Here is a 23869-nt window from a genome sequence, read left to right as displayed (position 1 = left end):
GATTTTATTAAATCAAAATTTAAGTAATAAGGTAGAGGATATTAGATTTTAGATTTGTTTTTTTTTTGCTAATTCTGTTGATCATTGTGCCTGTTGCATGGTATCCAACTTTTCGATGTATAAAATTAGTATTCGATTAATTAATTTTAAAGTTAAAATGGTTTGTTTCAAACTCTGTTCTTGTTTGGTTACAATTCTTAATAAAAATCCATTTTTAAGACGAAGTTAAGGGTTTTTAAGGGGTCAATTTAAGAGTTTCAATACGAAAGGTTAATTGAATTGCAAATCGAAATTTACTATGAAATATTAGTTTCGAATTGTGAACGTCATGAAGTGTCGTAGAATGAAATGTCTCATGCCAAGGGTGATGTAAAACTAAATTCCGCCGGAGGCTAGCAAAATTTTTTTATTTGCTTGTTAACACTTATTTAAGATCAGATTATTTTCCAATACTACGGTGAAAATTTTACTTGGAAAAATTCTTCATGGGGGGGGTTAAACCCCTGAAACCCCCCCCCGTTCGCACGGCCTTGGCAATGGTTATATGAATCAAAAGTCCGTTGGTTATGCAAAGCAGTTTTTTGAGATTTTTTATTCTCATACTATGGTCACACAGCTTTCAAATCATCAGTCAAAAACGCTTAATTAAAAAAAAATTTTTTTGAAAACAAAAATTTTGTACAACATTGAATATCTTATCTGTGGTACAAATAAGGTTCGTACTAATTTCATATAAATTGTACTGCAAGAACCAAAGAACATTTTTCATCCGATGTAATATTTTATGGAACTTTCAGTACATTTCTGGCGATTTTTGAATAAATAATTTTATTTTCCCTTAAAAATTTCCATAATTAAAACTCGTTGCGCCAATTCAGGACTGGATTTATCGCCTTCATTATTTTTATGGCTATTTCTGGCAGTAAAAACAACCAAAAAAATTATGGGAGGTGTAAAAATTTAAGAATTTGAAATTTCCATACAAAGCTTGTAACGGTTTATTGGACACTCTAGTTGTGACGAGTCTTTTAAGCAAAAACAGAGCATCGATGTATCGTTCAAAGTTGTTTGGTTAATATTGTACTAAACGACGATATATCGTTGTTCGGTACTCAAAGGGTTAAACAACCAATCAAAATTATAAATATTTTTTAACAAAGTAACACGTATGGTTGAGTCAGTTTAAGCTTTTAAATTCTCGTTCTTTTTTATTTTGTCAAAAAGCAACAGTGAAGGAAATTCTGATGAGATTTGCTCTAGTACTGTTTTTCAATGTTTATAATATTTATTAAATTTGTTAAAATTGTTGTTATTTTACAACATCCCGAACAGTTTTCAATATATCCCTATGAATCGAAAATAGAAATTTTATTTTGACTGTCTGAAATGAATTTATTAGTTCTAGTTGAATTATGAGTATTATTTTTGTTTCCATCTGTGTTTCTACCAACCGACATTAATATCATATACCTACATACAAAACCATCCTGCATATCAACATTGTTCTAAATAATAGCTATGCATCCGCTACTAAGTTTTCCCAGTACTAAACTCCGAATCAAAAATTTAAACTATAACTTTAGGCGCTTCAAAATCGATCGACTACAACTGGTTTCCAACTGTTATAAATCGGATATCCATCGAGAAGGGAAGCTTGAAATGATAAACTGAAAGTTTCACGGATGATCTTCTTCGAGCTAAGCAAAAACCTGTTTCCCTCTTTTTCTACTTCGGCTGACTCGCGAGATACTGCAACAGCTTCTCGATCGCCGGAGGAACTTTGGGAATGTGATCTCCCTGCGGCACAAATCCATTACTATCGGCTACATAGTCCACCCGATAGAGTTGCCCATCATCACCCACGTACTCGTAGAAGCCCTGGGACCGCAACCCCTCCGATCCCTGCCCATCTGGTTCGATTCTTCCGGATTCTTCTGCGTTGATCCCGTTTTCGGTTTCGAAGCTGTGGAAGTAAGTGTTTTATGAATTAATAGTAAGTTAAAATTAAAAATATTAAAAACGTACACATAATTGTAGCCATCTCCTCGAACTTGATTTTCCAGGCGAATAATCTTCCATCCATCTCCAGGAACAGGTCGTGGTGCAGTTCTTACCTGTGCTTGTTTGGCTAGAATTGGAATCGCAGTCGTTGGGACAAATGCTGGGGTTGGAGGTTGCGTAACTGGTGCTTCCGGGACAATCGAACTTCCAGCACTCGGGGCATCAACTCCTGATCGGCCTGCCACATGGACGTACTGTCCTCGATCACCGTCTCCGGTATGTTTGTATCGGTTATCCACATGCACGTAGCGTCCATCGTTTCCGCCATAATAACGGCCATCATTGCCACCCACATACCGGCCATCATTTCCTCCCACGTAACGACCTGCGTTTTGTCCGTAATATCTTCCATAGTTCCGATATCGACTCGACTGATCAAAAGGACGATACGTTTGGTACCTCGTGGTTGGACGAGCTGTACTCGTGGTTGCTGGCGGACGATATTTTCCATCATCCTGGGCTAGCGCTTCCAACACACTCACCAAAACTACAATTCCCACCTGTGAACACAACACAACAACACAAATCACGTTACTTAGAATCCAATATTTTCAACAAATTAAGCCCTTACCAAAAATAAATTCATTGTTGCCAAGTTACACACCACGAGTAGAAAATAAACCTATCCCTAATCACCGGCTCAACTGATAATAATTTCCTGCTGAAATTGCGTTGCTCTTATATAGCTGACAAGTTCCATTGCAGGGTGTATTCCTAGGTTCCTGAAACCAGAAAGTAAAATTTAAATTCTAATGCACCTACCCGGTAGCCAAGCGTTCAAAAAGAAGATACAGTAAACACACCTTTCTGGCCCCGCGAAGGTTTCTCGCGGGAAGGTTCCAATCCGATCCGGGTTTCGGTCTGGATGAGCTCACATCGCCGATCAATCATACCTGGTACCGGTATGCAAATCGGCGGATGCGACAAAATATGATTTGGTCTGGATCGTAAAAGTGAAATGTTTAGCACTTCAAATCGACATTGTGTCTGATGATCTATTGCATTTGTAGTGACAACGGCAACGAGATTCCGGTGCACACGCATTATTCTAGTCTCTGGGACAGGTGCGAAATCAAACTCAGATAAGCTAATTTTCCTACCAGATAGAAATGCTGATAGATTTACAAAATTCACGGAACTGCAATAAAGTTAAAAACAATAAATCTTCTATTTGTTATAACGCACTGCAATGTGAATATTGATAAGTTAAAAATAAACTACTGAGTCGTATGTATATTTTTCGATTTCAAATGTAGCTAGACATCGGTCAAAGAATTTACTGTTATATATGATTAATATCTTTAATCTTACCAGATTGCCCAGATATTTAATACAAACTTTAAACGAAATTTTGTTTAGCAAGTTTCATCGAAATACACGTGGACAGTTTTTGAGAGCCTATGATACGATTCAAAATCTGGTTATTTGTTTCAATAAAAACGAAAATTCAAGTGTATTCTTACTACATTTTTAATTAATAATTTCTGGGTTTTGCTCAAATTTGCCAGAAACTGCTCAGATTTTGGGCTTTAAATTCTGCAATCAAATCTGTTTTGCCAGGTTTATTGATAAAAAAGCCCGGTTTTGTATTGCCCGGTTACGTGAGGGAAAATTTCTGGTAACCTTATCCATGATCCTATTAAAGTCGATATTGTTAAAAAGGATCCAAACTGCAAATATTCGACACACGGTGTGTTTCGTAGAAAGACTTAAAGAATAAAAAACCAGTAACGCTACTTTTTGAATGGACAGAAAGTAGAGCTTTTTCCGGTTCATTTTCACCAAAAATTAAAATATTGTGTCAGTGACCCCCCATTCAAATTTTTTTTTGAAAATTTTCTATTTGAATTCTTCAAAAAATTATTTTTTTTAGTGTTTTATGATTTCAGAGGTGCTAATTTTCTTGATTCTAACTTTCAATACTTTTAAATTTAACTGATAAATCAACAATGTTATCAACAACTTTGAAAAATTATTTTTTTTTGAACTAGTTACAGAGCAGTTTAAACGTAAAAAATGCTTAAAAATTATCTTCTAATACTAAAATTTTAATATTGGTTGGAGAATCCAGTCTGAGAGGGTCAAATTATCTGAAATTTTTAGAATTATCTAAAAATAATATGAATCCATATATGAATCCATTTGAATCCATTGTCTTTAGGTTTTCTGATTGTGGCAACACTGGAGAGCATTTTATTTAAAAAAAAAAAAAGCTCAATGATTAAGAAAATCAGTTAGCACTGGGAAGCGCTTAAACTTTTTTGTGATAACGGTTATCGTGATGCGATCTGGAGTAAAAACGTTTGTCTTAATTTGAGCTTTTAAAAATTAAGAAAATCAATATTCAAAATTGAACGATCCGTTAAAATCGAATTTTGATGAGAAACTAGTTTTTATACTTCTCCTGAATTAAATGTCTCAAAATTCCGATTGCACTTCAGACTCAACGCAAATCGCTACAGCAGTTCAATCTAGCTTAAATTTTGTTTGTCTAATGATACAATAATCATCATCAAGCCTGGAGTTTCCTTTAACCTTTTGAATTTTTATCATTTCCTAGCCCAATTTTTGTAACCCTGCTGTACTCTGTGATTCTTCCATTTTATTCAAAGAGCATTTCTGTTTATGTAAAATAATCGTAGCTCCTATGTTTTTTCGCACTACATTATATAAATAATCTCTTAAATTCTTTGTTTAAAATTGAATGTTATAGTTTTTTTTTGAATAATTTTATTTAGTGGATGAATCTGATCTAAAACTCTGTTAAATTTTAATTTTTTTCCAAAAAAAAAACATTTTAATTTTTTTGTCAATCTTAAATTAACAAAAAATCAACAGTATTGTCGGCAAAAATGAATTGCAAATGATCAATAGCAAGCTAGCATGCAGCGTGTAAGATTCATCATATGTTGTTCATCCCTTACTTATTTAAGTTATTCTACCGTACACTGAAGTTCTTCTTTATTATTAAATACAACCTTAATGAAGCATTAATATCACAGTAAAACAGTCATAACTTCTAATTTTATACCAATCATGGTAAAAACTATGGAAATCATTGGTTTGAATAAACCATAGAAATCCATAAAAAAATTATAAAACGCACAAGTGTGGTCTAAAATCGTTAATGAAATTGAAAAATTTCTTGAAAAATGATATCGTTTTTCATTGTTTGTTGATCTTGAATTCCAAAATGTCAAAAGTGCTTCAATTTTTAAGCAAATTGAGGATTGATAGAAAATTTATTCATCTTCTATATGAAAAAAAGAAACTTAAAATATATGTTATGTAGCGAAAGATAAACGGATTTCAGTGCAAAATCTTTAACATTTAATTAAATTTATTTTTTTAAATTTTATTGACAACTGGTCCGCTTGGGTCTGTTGGAAGTTAATCTTAGGTAAACAAAATTCAAAAATGCCATAAACGAGTGGTATTATCCTATATTTTATTTTTGTTTTCTAAAGTGCGTATCCATATGCATCAGAGCCTGCAAATATTGTGGAAATATTTCAAAGAACAATTTTGAAAAAAAGGGAAAAATTTTAAAATTTTGTTGGAAACCTATCAAATGGTGTTGGACTGTTTTTATTTATGTATCATAAATGTTTTTTTAACCAGAATTAGTTCTCCAAGATATACACATATGAGTATAAATTCATGTGACATTTGGATGAAAGCAATTATATCAAGGATCTTCCAAATAATAAAATATTAAATAAAATGTTCATATGAAAATAAGTATTTCAGAAAATTCAAATCACCTATCTCTCCGGGCGTTGACATTTTTTATTGTTTCAGAATGACAAAAACTTGAATCAAAATAAAAAAATAAATTTTCAATGAAAAAAGTTACTATTCCATTGTACTGGAATAATTTTAGAAATAAAAATTTCTAAATATGGACTACAAATCTTCAAAAAAAAAAAAAAACAAAACGTATGGGGACTCACCGACCAAATATTTTAAATTTGCATGAAAATGATTCAGTAAAGGCTAAATTTTCCATTTCTGAAAAAATTAGAGTATCTGTATTTTTTCTTTTAAACATCTTCTATGAACACACCGTGGACAACGTTCTTATTCAAATATCTCAAGCCACGTTGGGTAATTAGCTCAAGTGCTGCAATCGAGGGTTGCAACGACTTGCATACACAATTTTATGCAAATTCGAAAACTTTCCTTGAAAATTTATTTATACACCTAAAAGAAATATATGTCAATAGGGGAACATTCTCTATTATTTCCCATCAAAGTGGTCAATTAGCCATGTATTCCATAAACATTTCGATTTAAAAATACGAGTGAACTCGTTGAAGGGAAATGTTTTCTACAAATTCCTTTTATTATTACTTATCACCTAAATTCGCTAAACTGTTTCAAAAGCCTAATTTCTAAAATCCCTTATGAGATATTCGATGTCTTGGTGCAATGATGTGCTATTACTCAATGCTTAAAAATAAAGCTGCAAAGCTTAGATCTCATCTCGCAGAGCGGCAGCACCATAAAAATTATGTTGGCGTCGCCAACGATTTGTTCGAGAGAAAAACAACCCGACCATCATGATACTATAAGATCTTTAATCTAACCCAATTATTGTATGATGCCCCGTTTGACGGTACCCATTTTCTGAACTCCAACATGTTTATATTTTTTTCTACGAAAGTCTAAAAACCAACCCAGCATAGCTGGAGCTGCAATCAAAGATAAAGGAATACAGTTTCTCGAAGTCATGACGCAGTGATCTGCTGCATTGAAAGATTTTTTTTAATGCTTTTTACCTATACTAATGTGGGGATTGGATTTCTTATCTGATTTGCCAAGTAACATCAAGTGGATCATAGAAAGCTTAGTTCATTTAGAAACGGAACAGTTCCGAATGCGTGTATCTAAAAAACCATTCGTTTGATCGAAATACTTGCCATGGAGGAAATATAGTAAATTTTATGATAATTCATATAAAAATTTGAAAAAAAAAGTAATTATCGATTTTTTGTAAGAAATATTACTACTTTATTGTTGGTATCTCCCATCGGCCGGCGCTCACTTTTTTCAGTCATGTTATTGATCAGTTTTTTCCACTTGAATATACTCCGTGATATATTTATTTTGGGTGGCAGCATCCTCCTCCTTCAGTTTTGGCTACTTTTTAACTCAATACTTCTCTTTTGATGAAAACTGAGGGCAATTTGGTGGATTCAGCGGTTCAGAAATTAACAAAACTTGATTATTTTTGTGCCACTAAAAACGTTTTTTCTGGAAAACTCTGGCGGGAAAGTCTGACAAAATCAAAGCAAAACCATCATGAAATTGAACTTCAAGGATAATCGGTTAGTTAAAAAGATCGTAGGTTGATAAACATTAACACCAGAGTACTTTTTTTTAAGCTTTTCTAAAAAGTGAAAACCGAAGTTTTTGTATTGAAAATCTTTGTTTTTTTTCACTGGAGCAGAGTCTTTGCAAATCATTTTTTTTTTTTTCAAAACAACCAGCATATAAATTCTTCAATCTGCTAGAAAATTTACAGGACTAGAAATGTTATAGGATTCTACCGACGAAATTTGTTTGAAATAGGGTTTTTCATAAGTTTGGTCGTCCATCAGAAATTATCTGTCTCATTGCCCCGATACCTAGCCAAAATTTGTTGTTTGAGATTAAGTTTTAACGAATCATACCTAGGCAAAGCTTGAAGTTTGTCTGTGCTTTAAGCTTATCGGAGTAAAATTTACGGGTCATTTCAACAATCTATACTTTATTTTTCATTTTTTTTAGGTTCTTCTAATTGATATACCGTGGATCATTGCTTCATCGTTTTTTAATTTAAAAAATAAGATTTTTGGTGAATTTGACGTCCAGAATTCAAATATGGTATTAGATTTCGTCTATGAGCTCCAGTTGTGGTGTTATGGAGGTTTAAATTAACGCAGTTGTGTTAATTTGAAGGAAATTTATTTGGTCATGATAAAAAACAATATTCAATTACAAAACAAACATCGTTTTTCAATAATAACATTGGGCTAGTGATATAGCTCAGTTGGCAAGTCTGTTGTCTCTTGAGCCGATGTCCGCGAGTTCGAGCCCAAGAGTAAACATCGAACACAGTTGTACCGGATAAGTTTTTCAATAACGATCCGCCAACTGCAACGTTGATAAAGTCGCGAATGCCATAAAGATGGTAAAACGACTACAATAGAAACAAAAAAAAATTAAAATTATGGTCTGAGCCTTGACTTCCTTGATGACCTTTAACCGTAGTTACCGATTGTGTGCTCCACTTCAACATATTATCCGAACTTTGTGAACATTTTTGACAGTATTTTTTTATATTTTTCCACCACTTACGAACAGATTTTTTTCTTTTGAATAATCAACGGTTTTGCGAGCTATCGATTTGATTTTTTAAGGAAAACTGTGCAACTATATTTTTTCTGTTTCTTTTGCATCGTGAATATCTTGAAAACGCGTGAATTCTTAAATTAGAAAAAAATTCGTATAGTACTATTTGGAGGCAACCAAATGCTGTTAAAATTTTGTGTGTCCGATAACTAAGAAATAAGCTATCAGCAAAAGAAAGTGTCTTTTACCATGGCCCTATGCACCGGAGGACCGGCGCTGGAACATTAAGAAGAAAAGAAAGTGTTCCATTTCTAAATCAACTAAGCTTTGGCTTTACAAAATTCAAAGTAAACCTTTAAAGCTTCGTTAAAACATTCGTTTGAACTTTTACTTGAACATTTATTTGAATTTCTGTTCTTATTTGATGTTCTACATTTGTAATGACTGGAAATTATATATTTGCTGAGCGGTGTGAATAGTTCGTTCCAAAAGATTTGAACTTCTATGTTATGTAGTGGCTGATAGGTCTTTCGACCCGAGTCGGTACGGGAAGTCTCGATCGCACATTCGAATATTGTTCATGCTTAACTCATCAACAATATTTGCAGCACAACCAAGGGGTCCGTTACAACTGGCTTGGGACAGGTTGGTTTCATCTCACTCCCTTCAAACTGTTCGAAACAAATGAAGAATCCTGGAAAGGTACCAGAGTTACCTAGTCAAGATCCCAAATTTGCCGAGATACTCCGGCTGGCTTGAACCCACAATCCATTGTATATCAGTTTTCCGCTCGTTTGATGCCCTGTCCTACCCCCCACGAATCCCCAATAATAGAGTTTAGCTATTTTACTGCTTTATATAATAAAATTGAAAATGATCAATGCTCTTAGTAATACTTAGCTGATTTGATTCCTTTATTGAACAAAACCTCTTCTTCCGCGACCTGCTTCCGCCTTGAAGAAATCCAAGCAATCAGCGGAAAAAGTCTTCGACGGTGGCACTCTTATTTTACTTATTATCGATATTTTCCCGGTTTTCCCGAACACACCAACACACCAGTAATTTTCATCGATTTTAAGACAATTATTAACTACAATCACTAATTTCGAACAAAATGTTAATAAAGGAAAATGTAATGTAGGGACTGAATGATTTTCTTGGCTTAAAAACATCACAGTTTTTCTCTTTTGAAAAATTGTTTGCAATCGCAGCAATCGCTCCATTCCAACAACAATTTCATTGAATCATCTTATTTTCACCCCAACCTCTTCTCCCCTCACAGACACAAACCGGTAATTAGCTTTCATTTTTCACTCTTCATACTTTCCGGACATGTACATACATATTTCTCCAGAAAATAACTTAAACGCGACACAGTTTGTCACCGAATCATTTCTCCAACCAAAAACACCTACTTTAAATCTTAACCCTAAACACAATCTTGTTTTTCAATTATGAAACTAGACACAAAAAGTTCTGCAAATTTTCAAACTTTTTTCAAGGCCTCGAAGAACATTATCAACAGAAATCTCTTCCTAATCAATGGGCCAGTCTGTGAATGGAGCCCCTCTGTTTAGCACCAGTAACGAAACGCCGTACAAACAATCACCGATTTGATAATAAAACTATTTTTATCTGTTGATTGGACAACAGTACACCAAAACTACAATTCAAAAACCATTATGTTCACTTCCATTACTGAATTTTTTCAAACCGAAATCAGATTTGAACTTCTATGTTATAGTTACAAAATCCATTTGGTATTAAGTATCGTACTTGGTATTACGAATGACATTGAACTGTGATTACAATAAAAAAAAATTTGCAACTGAAAAAGTGTCTTCATGGTCTTCAACTATGACAGTATTCATGGTCTTCGAACACAAATCTAATTCTTTCATTTTAATATATTTTCAAATTGAATACAAAAATTCTCAATGCAGCAGTTTGTATGCTAATTTGTTTGCTGGCATAGCAGGTCCTGTTTTTGAGCATTATATCTAGATTTTTTTTATGAAGATTAACCGCAGCCGCAGCCTTTGGCGAAGTTGTAGCCAGAAAAGTTTTTAGTGCATTTTCTCATATTGAAAATGATTGCACTGCCTTCCCAGAAACGTGAGAATGAAAAATCTCCACTTCCCAGAAAATTTTACGAGAAAGTTTATTCAAACTGGAATTGGCAAAAAATGATTTTTTCCATAAAATAAGGATATCACTAGACGATTCCTAAGCTCCCTAATCTGAGGTGGCAGCCGACCCGCTATATATAATAATAGGGTAACAGACTTATTTACGGACCAATGGGAAGTGGCGATGCTATTTCTCGAAATAAAAAAAAAATGTTACAAGTTTTTACTGCTCTATCCATTCATTACAAAGATAAAGGCATTTTCGTGTTTTTACTATCGAAACATATCCTTGTTTGTTGGAATGCAATACGATTGAAACCTAAAAACTCGTTCATTCGATAGATACTCTGGTCAAACACCATGTTTCTATTTTGGACCACCCTTAAGCTGAATAAAATATTTTTTCGAATATTGCTACAGCTTCCACAGCAGTTGGTTAATGCGTATAATTTAGTTAACCGTTTCATGTTTACTCTCATAGTCAAGTTTTATTCAAGTTAATTCTTTCGTTAACCCTTTTTCTTTAGCATTCCCTCAGCCTCTTCCTACAATTTTTTTTGGGTATTTAGATTTACATACAATCATCTGTTATTTATTTGTTCAACTATGATTTAAAACAAAAATTGGTGTTAAGAAGAAGGTACCAACCAATTAAAAACTCCTCCTTTTTACATACATAGTTCGTATCAAATGTTTTGAAAATTCTGAAAACACTCTGCAATCTAGACGAAACTTGTTCTGCTGTGTAAAATACTGTTAGTTTTCTGCGGCCAGTTGGCTTAACTTCAGGATTAAATTTTGAAACCCAACACAACTCACTTTCAGACGACTAATGAGAAGTTCAGGAAGTCCTTCATCATTGTTCCGCGATATAAATTGATTTCTTCTATTCTATTTTTATTTATTTAAAGAGGATTTTAACCTTCGTGGTCATTCACTCTCTGACTTTCTTTTTTCTTCCAAAATCTTCGTGGATTCGGTTTGGCTTCAGTACTGCAGCGTACCAACATAGATTCAAGCAACTAAAATCCAGACTTTTTGCTGAAAAATTCACAGTTTTACTTTCATGATTACAAACATCTTTCGTTTTACAAAAATCCTTAACGTTGAGAAAAATTTAAAAATAATACAAAAATTGGATAACTTCAAGGGCTGACGAACTATGTACATTTTCAGTACATTTTCGTTTGTAGTTTCCAAACATTTCAACATTTTTTTACTTGATTTTGAGGCAATTTAAGATCGTCTCATATATTTTTTTTTTTTTTGATAAAATTGTTCCACAAATGACTTAGATAATGAAACTTGGTTCATATTTATCATTGGTTTTTTTAAACTACCATAATAATACTTTTCAAAAATAATTTCATTTCCAGATTTCTCATGTTTTTTAGTTTTTCTCATCTGTAACATTTGTGAACTGTTTGTCAAACAGCTGCTTAGATTAACATGTTTCAAAAGTACTGCGCAAAAAGTAAGTTAAAATAATGATTGGCTTTGAATGTATGCCGATTATAGTAAACCCTATCTAAAGGCGGGTTTTAGGTTTAAGAGGATAAATTTAAAACAAAAAAACATTTTCTTCATAATCGAATGAAATAGTTAGCACATTTCTATTTATACCGTCGTACCACTTTTTATTACGTTCATGAATATTAAATAGCTAATTTAAATAATAATAATTTAATACCCTGCACAGTTAGAAAAATTCACGTAGATTTACATGCAACAACATGGGTAGAAGGGAATCGGCTATTTACGTGCGAAGACTCGGCATATTTCATGTAAATTTTCATGAGCATTCAATGCTGTTATTTACTGTAGGTTTACATTATTTTGATCTTTTTTTGTCAGGGAATATTTTACTTATTTAAAAAAAAAATTGAATTTGTACAGAGGAAAAGATTTATTTTACGTTTTTAAACTCACTATTTGAAGATGAAAACTTGAACCGAACACTTTGAAGTAGGTATCAAATAATTATAATTATCGATACATTTTCTTTCACTCGATTCTCCCGACGACGGAAGCAAAGTCTGGGGCGATGATTTCACATTCAGCTCCATCGCAGCATACACCATCGATTTCCTGCCAAGAAAAGTTGTTAGTTTGAAAATATGATATTCACACTTAGAAAAATCCACGTAGATTTACATGCAACTGCATGGGTAGAAAGGAATCGGCTTTTTACAAGTGATAATACTGCACGTTTCATGTAAATTCTCGACAGCATTCAATGCTGTTGTTTACTGTACATTTACATTATTTAGCACATCTCACGAATCTTATTGGACAGGGAGTGGTTTCGCAAAATCAAAAAAATCACCGTTTTTATGCAGGAAAAATTTTATTTCACGTTAATCACACTTGATGATTGATTAACAACACTTGCACTGATCTTCGTTGCCGATTCCGTCGACGACGGCGGCTCGACGGCTGGTTCGATAAGACAGCAGAAAATTGTCGCACAGTTGGGGCTTTGGGTTTTGGGGATTCAGCATCAATATTTCCTGTAAAGAACAGCAATTAGTGTGAAATTATCAAGTCAATCACAGTTATTTTTAATATTGATTTACCTTTAATCAGCAACCACGATTTGATTGAAAAAAAAACTAACATCTTTTGCCGACGCAGCACGGGACGGGAAACGAACAGGAATGAAAACAAAACAAAACTGACAAACTGACACCGGCGCTGGAATAAGCGTGCTTTGACATGTAATTTTCAAATAAATGGTTGAGCTGCTATACTCTTTTTCAAAAATTGTCAAGCGACGATGCAGAAATGTAAAATCACTTGTATTGTAAGGTTACATTTTTTTATCTGTGTTGTTTAATGATATTTCTTACCTCTGTTTGTCTCAAATTAGCGCACACGACCAGATTGAACAAGAAGTTCGCTTGCGTTGGGAATCCAATAGGAACGAAAACAAAACAGAATTAGCAAACTGACGTTGACGCTGGATTTCGCATGCGGTGACATGTAAAGTTCCTTTAAAAGACTAAGATGCTATACTCTTTTTCATATTATTTGTGGCGATGATGTGAAAACGTGCAATGTAAAATTACATTTTTCTTTCTGTGTGGTATGGGTGAGTGGTCCAATATAAGTCTCTACAGAATTATATAGGACCTATTTTCTACATGGGTCAAATTGCTATTTAAAAAAGTTTCTTATTTCTTAGAACATGCTTGTAGTTTTTAAATTCATCACAGCTATGCAGAAAACCTCTTGAAAGTTGATTCCAATAATGTCACGTTCTTCTGAAATGGGCTTGAGTCGGCCCAACTGTGAAAAATCTGAACTTATTTCAAATTTTTTATTCCTCATATGCTTTTCTTAATGAACAAATTTTTCATGATCAACTTGATTTATGAGTGAAATATTTATTGCAAAATAGTTGCAAGGTGGTCCAAAACATAAAATCGGTCCAAAAAGTTTGTTCTTACACAGATAAAAAAATGTAACCTTACAATACAAGTGATTTTACATTTCTGCATCGTCGCTTGACAATTTTTGAAAAAGAGTATAGCAGCTCAACCATTTATTTGAAAATTACATGTCAAAGCACGCTTATTCCAGCGCCGGTGTCAGTTTGTCAGTTTTGTTTTGTTTTCATTCCTGTTCGTTTCCCGTCCCGTGCTGCGTCGGCAAAAGATGTTAGTTTTTTTTTCAATCAAATCGTGGTTGCTGATTAAAGGTAAATCAATATTAAAAATAACTGTGATTGACTTGATAATTTCACACTAATTGCTGTTCTTTACAGGAAATATTGATGCTGAATCCCCAAAACCCAAAGCCCCAACTGTGCGACAATTTTCTGCTGTCTTATCGAACCAGCCGTCGAGCCGCCGTCGTCGACGGAATCGGCAACGAAGATCAGTGCAAGTGTTGTTAATCAATCATCAAGTGTGATTAACGTGAAATAAAATTTTTCCTGCATAAAAACGGTGATTTTTTTGATTTTGCGAAACCACTCCCTGTCCAATAAGATTCGTGAGATGTGCTAAATAATGTAAATGTACAGTAAACAACAGCATTGAATGCGCAGCGTGAGAAATCGGCTACTAAAATGATTTTCAAAAAGCAAAAAAGGTTTGCATCAAATTAAAGTTTCCAAACCTTCAATATAACACAATACGAGTTCAAATATTAATTGAGTTGGAGTTTTTCAAACAATTGTAAGTAAACAGTAAATAAGATTCAACTAGAGGGGTGTGCAAAACTGGCGGAAAACATCTAGGTTTTGCGGCGTTCTAGGAAATGTTCCATGCTGGAGAGAAAAATTCTGAGAAATTGGGAAATGAAATTCTATCGTACATTTTGACCAAAAAGAACATTTTTAAGACTGCAAGCGTTTTGAAATTGGCAAAAACATGCGATTCAACAGACCCTATTGTGCATGCATTTTCTTCAACCTTAGTTGAAAACGTATTTTGAAAATAATTTGAGCATTCTGGTAATCGAGATCACGAAAACAGTGAAAAAAATCATGATTAAACTATTCAGCAAAGTTTTATCAAAATGATATAAAAAAAAACTCAAACTGGAACATTAGTTCTTTTTATCAAAGCTTGGTTTTTTGTCTTAAACCTTAAGGAAAAATTATTACAGGAAACGAATTTTAAACCATATTAATTAAGATTAATCACCGTAAATTTTGTTTTTGAAATTAATTTTTATGGCCTTATCGGTGCATGTGAGGTTCTCATAGTGAAACATTTCAAGATTTGAAAATTATAGATGGATAGAAGAAGATTTGAAGAAATTTACAGGTGTTGAAAATGAGTGGGTAGAAATTTTAAGAAGCATTTTCATCGCAAGCAAACTTTTGTTCAAGCACGGATGAACTATGTTGAAGTGTTAGAATCGAACAGGGTTGAGTTTAACACAACACAATAGTTGGTCAAGCGTGGTTTGCACAGCAAAATTTGCAGTGCGAACGAGCTTCGAATCTTCTTTTATGCATCTAGTACTTTCAAATCTTGAAGTGTTCTTACTATGAAAACATAACATAAAATTGAATCCTATTTTAAATGTTTTCTTATCGGTTGATATTTGATAATTTTTTTAAACTAAATTGATTATTTACATTTCCATAAATAATTTAAGCCACAAATGGATCGTATAAATATCCTTTCAAACTTTTATATTCATTTTGCAATATTAAGCCTTAATTGTTTATTTGAGGGTCTGAATTGATTTCTTTTATTTTTTTTTATTTTTGAAAAAAAACTGTTTATGGGTAACCAGAAGTTAAGAGTGACCAAATGCTATGATTTTGCAAAAAAATAGTAATTAAATAAGATTAAAATGTCCTTTTTGCTTCAAATTTCTCTTAATCCTCATCCGTCCCTGCAATGTTTAACCATTACAGTTCCTGAAGTGTCAATTTGACACTGTTGTAATCTTTATGGCATTCGCGACTTTATCAACGTTGCAGTTGGCGGATCGTTATTGAAAAACTTATCCGGTACAACTGTGTTCGATGTTTGCTCTTGGGCTCGAACTTGCGGACATCGGCTCAGGAGACAACAGACTTGCCAACTGAGCTATATCACAAGCCCACACTGTTGACTGAAACCAATATACCTCTCTTTGCTCCCAACCGATTCATACAAAATTTATAGTTTTGGACAATGTAACTCAAATATATTTATCAAGCATCATTCATCTACAACACTATAGTTTTCCGTTATAAAAATTCTTAGAAGAAATCCGAAGAAACTTGCTTCGGAAAAAGACTGTATATCAGCTACGAAATGCTTAAAAAAAATTACACTTAGTGTCCAAAAAGCGCTGCGATATTTTATCCAAATATGACAAAATTGTCTGAAAAACATATTTAAGATACATTACGAATTTTCCAAAACTTCAAGCTATGTATAAATCGGTTGAGAAACATGAGAGATATGGCGGTTTTAAGCGACGAGTGTTAAAATGACACTCAAGATCTAATTAGGGAGTTTTTTTCCAGGGCTTTCAGGGTGCGTCCATAAAAAGTAATGATGCAAAATTGAAGATTTCATGAATTCATTCAAGGTTTTGAAGAATTTTGTATTTGGCTGCACCAGTTATAAGCCTCTAAACTTCCAATAGTGTCACATTGACACTCAAGAGCAGATTAGGGTTAAGAAATTAATAAAAAATTAATCTGTTCAAATCACATTTTAAACTAAGTACGTTTGAACACGTGATTAATTTCCTGGCTATCACATGGCAAGTTAGGTTCTTTCATTTCGATATTTTGGAAGATTGATTACTTCAGGCGTTATTTAATAAGTAAATGAACCATCATCCTCGTTAGTCCACTATTCTATAAACTCATTTAAAATTTTCGCCAACTAGAAAGAATAATCTTGTAGAGATAACTATAACTTATATTTTTAGCTCATAAACCTTTCTTGGAAATACCGCAAAACTCTTTACATAGATAAGTTACTATTTAAGTACCCATCAAGTTGAACTCATTTGAATGGGTTGATTCATCCACACCCGCAAAGATCGCCCGAGTGCAATAAAATGAAGAGCCAGAGCGGTAGTGTCAATCAAGTTTCTATCTGTATTCCAAAAACTCTCAAACAGAATCCCAAGCAAACCGGTTCATCTCACGCCTTCCAAGGTCAAGTTCAGAGTCATCTCTTCAATCGGTGATCTTTATAGGGTCACACGAATGATGGGGAAAGTTTTTTTTTTCTTTGTGAGTGTTTGCTTTTCGGTGTTCCGGGTTTTCATTGCATTTTAAGAGCTAAGTTTTTTAGTAAGACGCATTTTAAAGTAATCTCACTATGAAAGATTTTACCGGTAGGCCAAGAAACGAACCCTCGGAAATAAAAAAAATATTGTGATAATTTGTGTTTTTTATTTGTTTCTTACTTGAATGAGATAGATGGAGCACATGCACATAAATTTAAACTAAGTGTTGAGTTTTGGTATAGAAAATTATTGTTGTGATTTTTCAGCTAAAATTCGTAGGGCTTTTTCGATCAAAACTGGAATCGGAGGAGGAGTTGGCAGATGGTCTCCCTGAGGTTGGAATCCATTCTCATCAGCAACATATTGGAGGGAGATTTTGTTACCTTCCGGATCCGTGTACGAGAATTGTCCTTGAGCAACCTAAAAGTTCAAAACATTTATCACTTTAACTATTGCACAGAAACAAACAGTAACAGTTTTTCACCTGAGCTTGCTCATCGCCGACATTCTTCAAAGCCCCTTGCTCTTCGTGGGTAATTCCATTTGATGTTTCATACGCAAACTGGTAGGATCCATCCACATTCACTTCAGCGTCATGCCTGAGAACAGTCGCATCTTTGTCGGCAAACACTGCACCGGTTAATCCAATGATTAAAACTAGAGCAATCTGTAAAATAATCAAATCAATCATACACTTTCACCACATTTTAGATCATAACACCCACTTGTTTCATTTTTGATATGTTTAAAACACTTTCTTCGACCAGAACCCAGCTACTCCACAATAGATTTCTCGTCAGGTCGTTGAATTTACTATATCTAAACGGACATTCGATCAGAACAGACTATTTATATCGGACAATTTTGTCATCGCCAGTCAAAAATGGTGTGTGATTTCGTTCTACGCCGAAAGCTCTAAGAAGAATCCGCGACCCGCCCGATCAAATCATATCTATCAGATCTCCCCACGGCTCGAAATTGGGGATACTTTATCTAGCAAGGCGGAACTCGAAGCGCCTCGATAAAGAGCACCACGCATCATTCTCGGCTTTATGGCGTTTGTGGTGTTGTTCTGATGATGACAACACAGATGCTAAGCGCTAGACGGAACCATTTTCGGGTGTTTTTTTCGATTTCACTGAAGAAGTGTTTGCTGCTTCAGCCGGAGATATCTTCGGAATAATTCACCTAACAGTGGTCAAATCCTATCAACTTGAAAAAAAAAAAACGGACATAAACACACACAGGATCTCAATGAAACTTGATGTTTTCTCGAAGAGATTCCTTTTTATTTAACTCTAAGCGCACAACTTTCGAGGATATGATGGCTACAAATGCTAAAACCACCTACCCACAGAACGTGTACTAAGGCTATGATCATTTAGAATCCGGGCAGTTGAAACGTGTGTGTTTTAAAAACTATTCATTTGATCGAAAAACTTTCTATGGAAGAAATGAAGATGTTAATATGATATTTAATGTAAAAATATAATAAAAAAAATAATTTACCGTTGATTTCAAGAAAAACTCTTACTTTATCATAAAATCTCTTTTTCATGTTTGCACACTTTTTTAGTCATGTATTCATCTATAATTTTTACCACAGTATTACCTAAGTATGTGTTCACATGCATTCTTCAGACTATAAGGTCGACGAATCTCTAATGCAACGCGTACACTATACCCGGACCCCATGGCTTCATGTGAACTGTTATGGAGTGAATGTATTTGTGTTGATGTAGGTTTATTTTGGAAGAACGAGTCAATCAGGTGGGCTTGTTTACTTACAGGTATTCCGGCATCCATGTATATACCTGGCCAGCTGGTAACTGATTGAACATTTTATCTTAGACTTCACGAAAAAAATTAAAAATATCCTAATTTTTATCACAATTTTAATCAGTAAGTTTTTTTTTAAATATTAATACCATCAAAAGTCGAGGATTTTTTGGCACTACAGCTTTGCTGCATCATGCTTGGAATTAAAACAAAAAGTTATTTCTGTCAAAACATTGTATTTTGGCTTCAAATGCTTTTCTAACACGCAATGAGAACATTTTACGCATTGCGTGGTAGACGACCATTTGCGTTCAAAATACAATCTTTGAACCAGAATAACATTTTTTTTTGATAACTCCAATCGTGATGCGGTCTACGGGTAAAATCTTTGTCTGGATTCCAATTTCAATACAGTTATCATTTAAAAACACTTATCGATTGCTAAGAAAAAATAATAGATGAAAATCCAGATTTCTTATACTTTTTAAGAGCAAGATGGCTCAGAATCTCTTTCAAACTTCGGACTCAATGCAACCCCTTCCTGTCGCAATGTGGGGCAGAACCTATAAAAGGTTGGACAAATCCTCGTTTTTAATTTATTTGATTAAAATTTTGACAAAAAATATATTTTGGAAATTAGATTGAAAGTGCATCTCAAATATATATGAAATTTTGAAAAATTCGATGCTTTAAGCAACTTTGTAATGAGAAGTTGGGGTATACAATTTAATAAAAATGAGAAAAAAGAAAAAAAAAATTTAATAACTATGTAAGATTCAATTTATTCAAGAAAACAACTAACCAATTAAATTAAATTCTTCTAATTTTTTCTTCAGTTTTCATAAAATTTGAAGAATTTAAATTTACAAAATATCATATTTTCGTTATAGCGAAAAGAGTATGACATAGAAATGCATGAATTTTCACCAATTGAAAATATCTCAAAGTATAGTTTTCAGATAAAATCCCGAGTGGAGTTACTTATTAAAATGAAAAACTATGTGTAAATGTTTTGAAGAAACGAGAGATAGCTGCCAATACATGCTAATAAAGAAGTTATTCATCTTTTTGTAAGGCATGTTTTTTGTGTTAATCATAAAATTGCAATTTCATTTCTCAATAACTCGTTCTTGGAATGGGAGCTGTATTTCCAATTTTTTTGAGTGAATGGCACTTATTTCGTTCGGAAGAGAAGGCGTTTGCTGAATTGTCAAGACGTGTTTTATTTTCAACTTTAATTTTTTTTGGAAATTAAATTTAAAAATTAAAATATTTTTTCTAGATTCTTTCAATCGAATACGTTGAAATTGATGGTGGTACGGGAGTGAAATCGTTGGTGTATAAGTTGAGTGAAATAAAATCACGGATAGTCTGGGGAAGAGTTATTCCATCAGATCTCCATTTGACTTGGTTTGGAAATATGATAAAAGTCAGCGGCTGAAGCGCCGCTGCTGTTAAAAAATTGGTGAGCTCGACCCTTTATGTTTGCACACTATTTTATGGACATCTACAGTTGCTGTTTTATATGGGTTTATTCAAGAATCATTCATAAATTTGAACATCGAGTTCTTGAACGAAATGTGAAAGTGTGGTACATTGGATACTTTAAGAGTAAAACAAACGTTAGTGCTTATAATATTTATTGGAAGAAGAACACAGGTTCCGGTAAAAATGTTGTTATATTAGATCCCCATATGATCTTGATCAAACCGTGGGAAAAATACCTGGTTGGAGTGTTTGCCAGCCGATGTGGATGCTTTAAAGTTGGTGAGCTCGTTTCATGCACTATTTTTAATTACCATCTGCAATTCCAACTTGATATGAATCTATGTGAAACGCAAATTATGTTGAAAAATGTATCATGTTGTGTATGGTAGTGATAAAAGAAATCATAAAGATTCTAAATAGGAAACAAAAGTTTAAAATTAGCGATCGTCGTTTCTAGAAAGTTTTTTTTATCTTTTCCATGCTTTTGCTAAGCTTTCTGCGCTCATATCTGTATGCTGCTTCTCAAATTTTAAACTGTATAGATTTTGAAATCTCTGGTGACATTTTGGTGATTTTTTTTGTTTGTTTTTTTTTCGAATTTGTATATGGAGGAATTTTCAAGTTCCTTTGAAAACAGCTCAAACCGTTTAACTATGATTCCGAGATAGTAGGTACTACCTATATTTTCCTTCCACCTAGTGTGTGATTGCCCTTTTTTTATCTGACTACATTTCATTTGTATGTCTGAATTTAAATAAGAAAGTTATAAAGAAAAAAATCCTTTCAAATGTAATTTTAAGAAGTGCAAATGCATGAAATCCCTATGTGGATAGGCTAAATGCCAACTTAAATCAGATCTTTTATAAGCCCTCACTGTAGCATCCTGGTCAGAGCATGCTCTGATCATTGTGAAATCAAATCTACTCATATAATTTATGATTCTTAAGATTCATTCCAACTTATATGTAACTGTCTCTCGTTCGCTTTACAACTCTTCTGTACTCTGCCTACCATGTATGTAATAATTGAATCAAATTCTAAGAATTTAAACTAAAGTAACATTAGATATGTCATACTTTACCCATATGAGCATTAATGCTTTAAAATCCCTATGTGGATAGGCTTTCTGCCATATTTTGTCAAGAATTCCCATGTGGATAGGCTACATGCCATGTTTAATACATTGAATTTATTTTCTTATCCTTTTTATAGGTTTTCAGATTTCTCAGATATAATGAAATCTGCAAAAAAGGCTAGGCACAATTTTCCCGTTTGTTTGGATAACGTGCCGCTTTTAAACCTAACCCTTTTCTGATACCTGAAGCTTTTGGAAATGTGTATGTGTTGCCGAAAGCATTTGTAGTTATTTCGATTATTTGTATTAAATATACAAATTACAATATTTTATTCCAATCGCACAATCTTAGAATTTTTAAATATTGTTTAAGAATCGTTGAATCTTTTCAATTTCTGTTTTGCGTTGAATTTTAAAGAAACCTTAAACAATTATTGCAAAAAAAAATGAATTCGATATTTTTTTTGATAAATTTAGACATAAGGATTAACGAAAAAACGTGTTTATTTACACAAAACTTCAATTCAAAATTGTTTGGAACACCTGATATATTTTTTCGTGAATAGTTTGTTGAATAGGGAAAATGGAAAATCGCTAATCTTGTTGATTTCTTGTTTTCGGAAAACCCATATTTTGAAAAAGCTTACCCCTGAATGTAATAAATTCTGGAATGTGAAAAACATATTTTTGAATAGAAAGTTGAGGTTTTGTCTTTCAGGGATCCGTCTTGAATTGAAAGCATGAGTCAGTGCTTTTTACTAAATAGGGAAACTCATCAGAAATAAGCAAAATCCCAATACTTTTCTAAACTATCTTCTTGTCATAAACTTTTTGATTTTTATTTTTTCTCTAACTAATCTAGAAGCACCTTCCAATGATCAAATTTCACGCTGATGTGCTAAGCCGAATGAATAACGCGACACCCAGCAGCATCCAGAAGGCGTCATCCCAGTTAACTGCAGCTTTTGCATAAAATTCGCATTATCCAATCAATAAACCAATAGTCACCCTTGTTGGTTGTTATACAGTTTTGAACAACATAACGAGAGTTATGGAATTCAATATTCTTTCGAATATTAAGTTTTTTTATACTCTCTTGATCGATTTTCAACTAGAAAACTATCATGTGTCAAGAAAATTCACACAGTGTTCAACAGATATTTGAACAGGAAGTATAACTAACAGTATAGTAAGATTTATAATCGAAATGAAAAGTTAAATAACTTTCAAATAAATCAATGTTCAAGCTGCTTACGCTATGCTGTATTTGGATAAGTGGCGCCAAATGTTGAATTAATAAACAAGCTTGTATCGACTACGTTATAGCTCATCTTTCAACCAGTGATTTTTTTCTCATACCGTGCTCAAAAACAAACTCTTATGGGTACCTCACCGATTCATCGATGTAAGTTCTTTCCAGTGAAACTTAAAATTCCGGTTTCTCCAGCACAATTGTTGCACAGAATTCGACCAGTCAGGGGAAAAAAGAGAGAGTCTTCACGTCACTGTCACTGTCAGCCACACGCACGCACAGGTTTGTGACATCGGCTTTGATGAGTTTGATGAAGCGACTTACCTTGATATTAACATTTTTATTGGCCGGTTATTTATGATTATGCTGTGATTGACCAAATCAATCAGATAGGCGCTCTCGGTTTGGGCTCAGATGAGGCTGGCTGTCGAACGAAATCGGATGCTGTCAGTTTTCGGAAACGCGATGTTTTGAAGTTGCACATGGATCGTTAACTTGTCAGCATATTTATTGTTCCGTCTGTTAACACTGTACGGTGGTATGATGAATCATTGAAACATAAAAAAATATTTTGACTAGATTACAGTTACTGTTGAATTTTGTTTCGTTCAACTTATAACAATTCAGTGTTTACAAATTCAAGCTGTGTATTAGTTTACTTTCATAGTTAATCATGCATTCTATATCATAGAATAAACCTCACAATATTAAATCAAAATTGTTGAATGGAATTTGAAATTTTCTATCAATCTATTTCACCCTTTCGAGTGATGAATTATTTTTTTTAAACTCGAAGAATTTTGGCTCTGAGATTAATTTGAGTCTTTGATTTTTATTCTGAGTCCAAATTAAAACTCCCGAAGCATTATAGCGATGCAACAAAACTTCATAAAAATGTTATGTTTCATGCAGAGTAAATAGAACAGCCTTTTACTTTTCAACCGGTGATATCCAAATCCACTGTTCTTTTTCATAGATGAACCTTATGGATCTATGCATAATTTCATTTGAAATTTACATTCAATCATCTTATGCTCTTCTTTGACCCCTATT

The 23869-nt window shown here is 33.4% G+C and overlaps 2 protein-coding genes across 2 annotated transcripts; both read right to left on the bottom strand.

Moving 5' to 3' along the window:
* Nucleotides 1-1181: 1181 nt before the first annotated feature.
* LOC129745665 (larval cuticle protein LCP-30-like) lies at nt 1182-2705 on the bottom strand. Its single transcript, XM_055738926.1, has 3 exons — nt 2633-2705; nt 2026-2561; nt 1182-1963 (listed from the first exon to the last, which is right to left on the bottom strand). Exons 1-3 carry the CDS (start codon nt 2645-2647, stop codon nt 1726-1728), a joined length of 789 nt encoding a protein of 262 aa, XP_055594901.1. The 5' UTR covers nt 2648-2705; the 3' UTR covers nt 1182-1725.
* A 14763-nt stretch (nt 2706-17468) lies between these two features.
* LOC129741601 (endocuticle structural glycoprotein SgAbd-2-like) lies at nt 17469-17913 on the bottom strand. Its single transcript, XM_055733337.1, has 2 exons — nt 17707-17913; nt 17469-17642 (listed from the first exon to the last, which is right to left on the bottom strand). The coding sequence occupies exons 1-2, from the start codon at nt 17911-17913 to the stop codon at nt 17469-17471; spliced, it is 381 nt and encodes a 126-aa protein (XP_055589312.1).
* Nucleotides 17914-23869: the final 5956 nt, after the last annotated feature.

Source organism: Uranotaenia lowii, chromosome 2, assembly GCF_029784155.1.
Source record: "Uranotaenia lowii strain MFRU-FL chromosome 2, ASM2978415v1, whole genome shotgun sequence".
Lineage (NCBI taxonomy): Eukaryota > Metazoa > Arthropoda > Insecta > Diptera > Culicidae > Uranotaenia > Uranotaenia lowii.
This window is presented reverse-complemented; position numbering and strand designations above follow the sequence as displayed.